Source organism: Pelophylax lessonae (genome assembly GCF_965119305.1).
Source record: "Pelophylax lessonae genome assembly, chromosome: 2".
Taxonomy (NCBI): Eukaryota; Metazoa; Chordata; class Amphibia; order Anura; family Ranidae; genus Pelophylax; species Pelophylax lessonae.
This window is the reverse complement of record NC_138769.1, coordinates 715427587-715438864: the sequence shown is the minus strand read 5'-3', so window position 1 is coordinate 715438864 and position 11278 is coordinate 715427587. Positions and strand designations below refer to the sequence as shown.

General features: G+C 44.2%; 1 protein-coding gene across 1 annotated transcript in view; it reads right to left on the bottom strand.

Moving 5' to 3' along the window:
• CLNS1A (chloride nucleotide-sensitive channel 1A) overlaps nt 1-1674 on the bottom strand; it is a 42778-nt gene extending 41104 nt beyond the window's left edge. The window contains exons 1-2 of the mRNA XM_082244288.1: nt 1465-1674; nt 919-1055 (exon numbers count right to left, since the gene is read on the bottom strand). Coding sequence (XP_082100414.1) covers nt 919-1055; nt 1465-1592 — 265 coding nt within the window. The 5' untranslated portion in view covers nt 1593-1674. The remainder of the gene's footprint in view (nt 1-918; nt 1056-1464) is intronic.
• Nucleotides 1675-11278: the final 9604 nt, after the last annotated feature.

Genomic DNA, 11278 nt, shown 5'->3' with positions numbered 1-11278 from the left:
TAGAAGCACGCCCCTAGGGACACACTTAACCCCTCCTTCCCCAATAAAGTTAACCCCTTCCCTGCCAGTGTCATTTTGCAGTAACAGTGCATATGTATAGCACTGATTACTGTAGTAATGTCACTGGTAACCCCAAAAGTGTCAAAAATGTCAGTCAAGGGTCCGATCTGTCCACCGCAATGTGGCAAAAAAAAAAAAAAAAAAAAAAAAAACAATAAAAATGACATAAATCTTTCCCTTAGTAAACGCAATAACTTTTGCACAAACCAATCAAAATACGCTTTTTGCGATTTTTTTTTTTTTTTTTTACCAAATATATGTAGCAGAAAACAAACTGGCCTAAAATGTTAAAAAATTTTAACTTTTTACATTTTTTTGGAGAATTTCATATTTAAAAAAAAAAAAAAAAAAAGAGAAAAATAGTTATTTTTGCAAAATCGACGCTCTTTTTTTTTTGTTTATAGCGCAAAAAGTAAAAATCGCACAGGTGATCAAATACCACCAAAAGAAAGCTCTGTTTGTGGGGGAAAAAAAAAAGGACGTCAAATTCGTTTAGGTACAGCGTCGCACGACCGCGCGATTGTCCGTTAAAGTCACGCAGTGCCGAATCGCAAAAAAAAAAAAAAAAAAAACCCTGGTCGGAATGGGGGTAAAATCTTCCGGGGCTTAAGTGGTTAACGATTATTCATGCAGCTCTAATGCAGAGTATGCAGCAAATCTAGAGACTGATCAGTACCAGCTGTAACAGGGATCCTCAAACTACGACCCTCCAGCTGTTGCGGAACTACACATCCCATGAGGCATTGTAAAACTCTGACATTAATAGACATGACTAGGCATGATGGGAATTGTAGTTCCTGAACAACTGGAGGGCCATAGTTTGAATATAGAAGATTTACCCAATAAATGTGTACCTACCTCCCAGCTTGGCGTTGACCATGACATAGAGGTGCTCCTCGGGGTAGGCTGCGGTGTCCCTGGAGATGGCATGCAGGCTGATGGAGGGATATTCCAGGGAAAAACCCAGGCCTGAAGCATTCAGCCATGACAGGCGACTGAAAGACAACGAATGTCACACATGTCACTAACTGGACAACTAAGAAAACATTTCTTTATAGAGGAAAGAAAATGGGAATCACCAAGTGGTCAGAAAAAAAAAAAAAAAAAGCCACAGAGATCTCACAGCCATTTTATTCTGTAGGGCCTCTGATAAAAACAAATACATTATATATATATAAATAAATAAATGTTTGGGGGGGTCCAAGCAATTTTCTAGCAAAAAAAAGGCTCTGACATGAAGGGGGGTAAAAATCTCACAAAAACAAAAAGGAGGAAAACGGATTTTATAGAGAGACTGAAGAGTGGAATCCTCCCAAAGAGGAAAGGGGGGGGCTCTAAGCTTCCAGCATGTCTCCCCCCAACTCAGGGGCCCTCAGGGTGTTCGGTCCATGCACACCGGCTCACCTCTCGGCTATGTAGAGCGTTCCTCTCCCCAGCTTCTCCCCGCTCATCACGGCCTCGGTCATCTCCTGCTGCCGCCTCACCCCCTCCACGGGCGGAGGGAAACTCCTCAGCGAAGCCAGCATCGTCATCACCGCCGTCAGCGAACAACACTCAGCCAAGCCGGTGCACCGGCCGCGCGCCACAAGTTTTCTGACAGCAAGGAGCCGGAAGTGAGGCAACAAACCGCGCCGCCCTACCTGACGTCACTCAGTCTGCGACGGACTGTGAGAGATTGACGTTTGCCACTGGTCTATCAGAATACCGCTTCCTTATTCTGTAACCGGAAATGACGTTCGGGACAAGTAAAACCTTCTGCGCATGCGCCATGCGTTCCAACATGGCCGCTATGCGTTCCAACATGGCCGCTATGCGTTCCAATGGCTTTCCTGCTGTGACAGAACACGAAGTAGAGCACTAGGGAACTACATTTCCCATGATGCTCCTGTACTCTGCAGTGTAGCTGCACATCATGGGAAATGTAGTTCCAAAACATCTGGGGTGCCAAGGTTCACCATTGTTCCGTGAGAATTACCTACCCGTGAGAAAAACCTACCCCTCGTCACTTCCGGTGTTGTAAAATTTTGTCGGACCCGTGAAAAAAATCGGACCTCGTCACTTCCGGGGACAGAGCATCACAAAACAGCTGATAGGAGTCGTCCGTGCGCATGTGCAGAAGACATTTTTCGAGGTTTGGAAAAATTATAACAGAGAGTGGACAGCTGATTGAGAGAAGGCGGGGCTGAGGTGCGACGGAGGACACTGCCGCGTCATCGAGACATTAGGGAGGGAGGCACATATGCAGAGCTGGCGGAGGAGGCGGGACGGAGGTGCGGCCGTGTAATATATGCAGGGCTTAAGCGACTCCTTGTTTTATTATATTTAGTAATTATCGTATTATTTATCCTTAGGATTTCATTACATTTAGTATTTCTATAATACAAAATAAGAAATACTAAATGTAATGAAATCCTAAGGATAAATAATACGATAATTACTAAAGATAATAAAACAGAAGGAGTCGCTAAAGTTCTGCATTTATTACACGGCCGCACCTCCGTCCCGCCTCCTCTATTCAGCTCTGCAGATGACGCGGCGGTGTCTTCCGTCCCACTTCAGCCCCGCCTCCTCTCATTCAACTGGCCGCTCTGTGTTATAAGTTTACCAAACCAAGATAATGTCTTGTGCGCATGCGCACTTGAGACTCCCATAACCGGAAGTGACGAGGTCCGATTTTTTCACGGGTCCGACAAAATTTTACAACACCGGAAATGATGTTCGGACAAGTAAAACCTTCTGCGCATGCGCCATGCGTTCCAACATGGCCGCTATGCGTTCCAATGGCTTTCCTGCTGTGACAGAACACGAAGTAGAGGACTAGGGAACTACATTTCCCATGATGCTCATGTACTCTGCAGTGTAGCTGCGCATCATGGGAAATGTAGTTCCAAAACATCTGGGGTGCCAAGGTTCACCATTGTTCCGTGAGAATTACCTACCCGTGAGAAAAACCTACCCTCGTCACTTCCGGCGCACGGCACTGTATGTAATGCGGCGTTTACATTAAAACAACTGTGCTGCAATACGAGTCATCTCTGCTCCTGTCCCTGTCACTTCCCTGCTCTCGGCAAGTAAATATTAAAGCGGCGGCGGGTCTATGAAAAGATAAATCACGGAGCCGAGAGCCGCTTTTATATTTACTAGCCCAGATCAGGGAAGTGACAGGGACAGGAGCGGAGATGACTCGTATTGCAGCACAGCTGTTTTAATGTAACCGCCGCGTGGGTAGGTTTTTATCACGGACACCGAGATCTTTTCATACTAGTGCGCATGCGCACTAGTCAGCTCCTCAACTCTTCCATTGCGTATCCGGGGCTGTGAGCATGCGCACTGCTGCGCTGCTCAGCTGTTCCTGGCAGGAAGTGACGAGGGTAGGTTTTTCTCACGGGGTAGGTAATTCTCACGTTACACCGGTGTTCCGTGAGAATTACCTACCCGTGAGAAAAACCTACCCTCGTCACTTCCGGCTCACGGCACTGTATGTAATGCAGCGGTTACATTAAAACTGTGTTGCAATACGAGTCATCTCCGCTCCTGTCCCTGTCACTTCCCTGCTCTCGGCAAGTAAATATTAAAGCGGCGGCGGCTGTATGAAAACATAAATCACGGAGCCGAGAGCCGCTTTTATATTTACTAGCCCTGATCAGGGAAGTGACAGGCACAGGAGCGGAGATGATTCCTATTGCAGCACAGCTGTTTTATGTAACCGCCGCGTGGGTAGGTTTTTGTCACGGTACACCGTGATCTTTTCATACTAGTGCGCATGCGCACTAGTCAGCTCTTCAGTTGTTCTATTAGGTATCCGGGGCTGTGAGCATGCGCACTGCTGCGCTGCTCAGCTGTTCCGGGCCGGAAGTGACGAGGGTAGGTTTTTCTCACGGGGTAGGTAATTCTCACGTTACAACCATCACTTACCTAGACCAACATACTGTGCATGCTCCGTGCGTTCCAACATGGCCGCTATGCGTTTTAATAGCTTTCCTAATGTGACAGAACACGAAGCAGCGGCGAACATCTTCTTAACACCCATGCCAGTCTTGAATTTGACATTTATTTTAGCAGTAAACTCACCTTAGATACTGCATTGCAGTATTATATTTCTATCAATAGTGTATTCTAGAAAGTATAGCAAGAAACTGGCAGGTAGAAGGTGGTGACGGCCATCTTGGTACACCCCGCACTGCTCAGCAACAAACTAATTATATAGTGAAATAGGCTATTTCACTCGGTCGCAGTGAAATAATCTATTTCAGTTTATAAGGTGTGTTTACTGCTAAAATAAATGTTTAATTCAAGACTTGCGTGGGTGTAAGAAGATGTCCGCCGCTGCTTCGTGTTCTGTCACGTTAGGAAACCTATTGGAACGCATAGTGGCCATGTTGGAACGCACGGAGCATGCGCAGTAAGTTGGTCTAGACCAGTGATGGGGAACCTTGGCACCCCAGATGTTTTGGAACTACATTTCCCATGATGCGCATCTACACTACAGAGTACATGAGCATCATGGGAAATGTAGTTCCAAAACATCTGGGGTGCCAAGGTTCATCACCACTGGTCTTGTCCGTACGTCACTTCCGGTTGCAGAATCTGATAGGTAGCGATATTCTGATAGAACACCACTACCCATCATAAAATGCAACAGAAGTGATTTTGCAAACACATTTTCTTATTGCGCATGCTCTATGTGTTCCAACATGTCTGCTATGCGTTTCAATAGGTTTCCTAATCTGACAGAACATGAAGCAGCGGCGGACATCTTCTTACACCCATGCAAGTCTTGAATTTTACACTTATATTAGCAGTAAACTGCTTCCTATTAGATTCTGCAACCGCAAGTGACGTTCAGACAAGAACAACTTACTGCGCATGCACCATGCGTTCCAACATGGCCGCTATGCGTTCCAATAGGTTTCCTAATGTAAAAGAACACAAAGCAGCGGCGGACATCTTCTTACACCCAGCCAAGTCTTGAATTTTACATTTATTTTAGCAGTAAACATACCTTTTACCCTCTGCGTTGGGTGTTTGTGCCTTGTTTGTTGATGCTTTGTTGTTGGTTAATAAAGTTTACTGTTAAAAAAAAAAAAAACATACCTTCTATACCGAAATAGGCTATTTCACCGCGCCCGAGTGAACTATATAATCAGTTTGTCGCTGAACAGTGCGGGGTGTACCAAGATGGCCATCACCAGCTTCTAACTGCAGGATTCTCGCTATATTTACTATATTACAATAATGATAGAAATGTAATACTGTGATTCAGTTTATAAGATGAGTTTACTGCTAAAATAAATGTAAAATTCAAGACTTGCGTGGGTGTAAGAAGATGTCCGCCGCTGCTTCGTGTTCTGTCACATTAGGAAAGCTATTAAAACCCATAGCGGCCATGTTGGAATGCACGGAGCATGCGCAGTAAGTTGGTCTAGTAGTCCGTACGTCACTTCCGGTTGCAGAATCTGATAGGTAGCGATATCCTGAAAGAACACCACTACCCATCATAAAATGCAACGGAAGTGATTTTGCAAACACATTTGCTTATTGCTCTATGTGTTCCAACATGTCTGCTATGCGTTCCAATAGGTTTCCTAATCTGACAGAACATGAAGCAGCGGCAGACATCTTTTTACACCCATGCAAGTCTTGAATTTTACACTTATTTTAGCAGTAAACTGCTTCCTATCAGATTCTGCAACCGGAAGTGACGTTCAGACAAGAACAACTTACTGCGCATGCACCATGCGTTCCAACATGGCCGCTATGCGTTCCAATAGGTTTCCTAATCTGACAGAACATGAAGCAGCGGCAGACATCTTTTTACACCCATGCAAGTCTTGAATTTTACACTTATTTTAGCAGTAAACTGCTTCCTATCAGATTCTGCAACCGGAAGTGACGTTCAGACAAGAACAACTTACTGCGCATGCACCATGCGTTCCAACATGGCCGCTAGGCGTTCCAATAGGTTTCCTAATCTGACAGAACATGAAGCAGCGGCGGACATCTTCTTACACCCAGCCAAGTCTTGAATTTTACATTTATTTTAGCAGTAAACATACCTTCTACCCTCTGCGTAGGGTGTCTGTGCCTTGTTTGTTGATGCTTTGTTGTTGATTAATAAAGTTTACTGTTAAAAAAAAAAAAAAAACATACCTTCTATACCGAAATAGGCTATTTCACCGCGCCCGAGTGAACTATATAATCAGTTTGTCGCTGAGCAGTGCGGGGTGTACCAAGATGGCCATCACCAGCTTCTAACTGCAGGATTCTCGCTATATTTACTATATTACAATAATGATAGAAATGTAATACTGTGATTCAGTTTATAAGATGAGTTTACTGCTAAAATAAATGTAAAATTCAAGACTTGCGTGGGTGTAAAAAGATGTCCGCCGCTGCTTCGTGTTCTGTCACATTAGGAAAGCTATTAAAACCCATAGCGGCCATGTTGGAATGCACGGAGCATGCGCAGTAAGTTGGTCTAGTAGTCCGTACGTCACTTCCGGTTGCAGAATCTGATAGGTAGCGTTATTCTGAAAGAACACCACTACCCATCATAAAATGCAACGGAAGTGATTTTGCAAACACATTTGCTTATTGCTCTATGTGTTCCAACATGTCTGCTATGCGTTCCAATAGGTTTCCTAATCTGACAGAACATGAAGCAGCGGCAGACATCTTTTTACACCCATGCAAGTCTTGAATTTTACACTTATTTTAGCAGTAAACTGCTTCCTATCAGATTCTGCAACCGGAAGTGACGTTCAGACAAGAACAACTTACTGCGCATGCACCATGCGTTCCAACATGGCCGCTATGCGTTCCAATAGGTTTCCTAATCTGACAGAACATGAAGCAGCGGCGGACATCTTCTTACACCCAGCCAAGTCTTGAATTTTACATTTATTTTAGCAGTAAACATACCTTCTACCCTCTGCGTAGGGTGTCTGTGCCTTGTTTGTTGATGCTTTGTTGTTGATTAATAAAGTTTACTGTTAAAAAAAAAAAAAAAACATACCTTCTATACCGAAATAGGCTATTTCACCGCGCCCGAGTGAACTATATAATCAGTTTGTCGCTGAGCAGTGCGGGGTGTACCAAGATGGCCATCACCAGCTTCTAACTGCAGGTTTCTCGCTATATTTACTATATTACAATAATAATACCAATGTAATACTGTGATTCAGTATATAAGGTGAGTTTACTGCTAAAATAAATGTAAAATTCAAGAGTTGCGTGGGTTTTAGAAGATGTCCTCAGCTGCTTCGTGTTCTGTCACATTAGGAAACCTATTGGAACGCATAGCGGCCATGTGGGAACGCATAGAGTATGCGCAATAAGCAATTTTGTTCGCAATGTTACTTTGGTTGCAATTTCTGATGGGTAGCGGTATTCTGATAGTTATATCAGAATATAGATAAGTGGTGTTCTAACAGAACTGCTACCCATCAGTAATGTAACAGAAGTGACGTCCTGAGCAAAAAAGCTTACTTCTGTCATGACTTGCCTGGGTGTAAGATGTCGGCTTCCGCCTTTTTTTTTCTGTCAGATTAGGAAACCTATTAAAACGCATAGGGGTCATTATCAGTTTGGCACTGAGCAGTGCAGAGTGTACAAATATGGCCGTCGCCTCCTTCTGCCTGCAGGCTTGTCGCTGTATTTACTATAATACAAATATTACTATAATAATAAAAACTGTAATACTGTATTTCAGTATATAAGGTGAGTTTACTGCTAAAATAAGTGTGAAATTGAAGACTTGCGTGGGTGTAAGAAGATGTCCGCTGCTGCCTTCGTGTTAGATTAGGAAACCTATTGGAACGCATAGCGGGCATGTTGGAACGCATGGCGCATGCGCAGTAAGCATTTTTGCCCAGGACGTCACTTCCGTTACATTTTCTGATGGGTAGTGATATTCTCACAGGACACTGCTGTTCTATCAGATTACCACTACCTGCAGATAGTGCAACAGAAGTGACGTTCCGACCCAAAATACTTATTGCACATGCTCCAAGTGTTCCAACATGCGTTTCACAACGCTATGCGTTCCAAACACTTCATGATCTGCGGTAATGTAATAGAGAACCCATGCGGACCTCTTTCTACACCCAGCTTCGTCTTTCATTTCACAGTAATTTTAGCAATAAAGTGAGCGGATATAAATAAATATAGTATACAGGCATAACCCGTTTTACGTACGCTCACTTTACATACACTCGCGAGTACGGACATACCCGAGAGTGTACGTAAAGTGCCTCGCAAGTACGGACATTCCCGCGCAGCCGCAGTATAGCCTGGAAGAGGCGGAGCTGCCATCTTGAGTATATTGGATATTTTTTTAACTGTCAAAGTAGAAAATGTCAATTTTACTCAAAATTTTAGCTTTTTTTAAATAACCGATTGCCGACCGCCGCATGACTATTTACGGCGGCAGTCAGCCCAGCACAGGCAGAGAGACATTGTACTACCTCGCACGCCTGAGAGCCTCTAGGGGGGCGAGCATGCGCCGCCGGAGGCGCGCTCCCGCCCCCGCTCGTTCCCTGACATGTCCGCGTGTGTGACCGGCGGACCCGATGTCCGCCGGTCACTCGTGATCTCCCGGGACAGAGAGAGAAAGGCAGGCGGCTAATGTAAACAAAGCCGCCTGTCATTCTCCCTGATCTAACTGCAGAGATCATACGATCCTGCTATGTAGGATCGTATGTCTCTGTGGTTACATCACTAGCCACACCCCTTTACAGTTAGAATCACGCCCCTAGGGACACACTTAACCCCTGCATCACCAATAAAAGTAACTCCTTCCCTGCCAGTGTAATTTTTACAGTAATAGTGCATATTTATAGCACTGATTACTGTAGTAATGTCACTGGTACCCCCAAAAGTGTCAAAAATGTCAGTCAAGGGTCCGATCTGTCCGCCGCAATGTCGCAGTCCCGCAAAAAGAAATCGCAGATCGCCGTCATTACTCGTTTAAAAAAAAAACAATAAAAATGCCAAAAATCTTTCCCTTAGTTAGTAAACGCAATAACTTTTGCGCAAACCAATCAAAATACGCTTACTGTGATTTTTTTTGCCAAACATATATAGCAGAATACAAATTGGCCTAAAATGTTAAAAAACTTTGATTTTTACGTTTTTTTTGGGGGGGAATTTCATATAAAAAAATGTGAAAAATATTGTTATTTTTTCAAAATTGTTGCTCTTTTCTTGTTTATAGCGCAAAAAGTAAAAACGCACAGGTGATCAAATACCCCCAAAAGAAAGCTCTATTTGTGGGAAAAAAAGGACGTATATTTCGTTTGGGTACAGCATTGCATGACCGCGCAATTGTCAGTTAAAGTCACGCAGTGCCAAGTTGAAAAAAGTCGCCTGGTCATTAAAGCGGAGTTCCAGCCTCAAAAACGACTTTGGGCCATCCGCTTGCTGACAATCACTTGAAAAAGAAATGGATAGTCCCGTTTTTTTTTTTTTTTTTTGTTTACTTACCTTGTTTTTGAAGAAAATATACTTACCATTCTTCTACCTCCTCCCTCTGCGGCCGTGGTCCTCACTGTCTCTTCCTGCTTGAATTGACTCCTGGGAGCTGAACGTCACCGCTCCCAGGAATCAATGCGCCTGCACCGGCCCCGCTAGTCAGTTTCGGTGCAGGCGTGTCATTCCCTGCTAAACAGCTTCTGGGCATGCCCAGAAGCTGTGCAGGGATGACGCGCATGCCCCGGAAGTGACGAGCGGGGCCGGTGCAGGGCATTCTGGGACCGAAGAAGACACGGAAGAGGACACCGAAGAGGATGCTCCGGCTTCAGCTGACCACACCTGAGATGGCAGCGCTGGACAAGACATTTTCAAGGTAAGTATTTCTTTTAAAAGGCAAGTGCAACCTGGGACAGTTCAGAGGCTAGCCATTGTGAAATGCCCTGACTGTCCCGGGGGTATTTTTATCTAAACGCTTTAAGCAGGAAAATCCTCCTGTCTTAAAGTGGTTAATATGACATCTGATATCACCAGGAAGACAGGAATACCCACCACCCCCTTATATGCTTGGATATCATTAGAGGCCCATCTCTCTATTTGTTCTGGTGAGTGGGGACACAGGAGGGGAGCACAGAGTGATTCACTATTGTTTGGAATACAGCACCAGCACTTTTCAATAAACGAATCCTTCAACATGGTTTTCCAGTTGAAATTATAAGGACTATTTTTTTCACTCAGCACTTTATTTATTTGATTTGTTAAAGCAGAGTTCCACCCAAAAGTGGAACTTCCGCTTTAAGTAGTCCTAACCCCCTGATATGCCACATTTGGCATGTCATTTTTTTTTTTGGGGGGGGAGCGGGTACCTAGTTTTGACACGTACCCGCTCCCACTAGCGCTCGGAGCGCCGCGGCGCCCTGAGCAGAAGTTCTTCTCTCCCCCTCCCTCCCTGCAATCTTCTGGGACATGTCAGAGGTCCCAGAAGATTGCCGGCCAATCAAGAGGCGCAGCGCAACTCGCGTATGCGCAGTGTGTACCCGGTTGTGAAGCCACAAACTGTCACAGCCGGTGCCCACACCAGTGATGCCGGCGCCGCTGAGACCAGGGGACAGGTGAGTGTGTGTTTATTAAAAGTCAGCTGCTACACTTTTTGTAGCTGCTGACTTTTAATAAATACAGAAAAGGCTGGAACTCCGCTTTAAGTTGCTAATTTATTTATTCATTTTTATCACCATTGTATTGCACATTCTATAGATATTATAGGGATAACTTTGTACCTATAGCCAGAGGATATATTTACCACTATATTTATAATCTTTTAATACTATGCTTATTTTAGTTATAAGTGCATTATTTATATCAGTTGTGCCTGTAAATGACTATTGGAATGCAGTACATGCATTGAGAAGTGAAAAAAAGGAATTACTTCACTTTAAGTACATTTTCGTTTTACATACATGCTCCAGTCCCATCTTGTACTTAAAAGTGAGGTATGCCTGTATTGACATCTGTGATGCTGTTTGGATGTTTAATTTTGAAAGCCCAAAGGTTTAGCGCTGAGCAGTGTGGGGTGTACCAACATGGCCTCCGCCACCTTCCTACTTCTGGTGTCCAGCTTCTTTCACAATGTAACATTAATACAGCTTACTGTATATGCAAAACACACTGTCATGCACACACACACTCTCATGCATGCACTCATGTTCCACAGATGACAGATGCATTTTCCCAGATAACACACGAAATATCA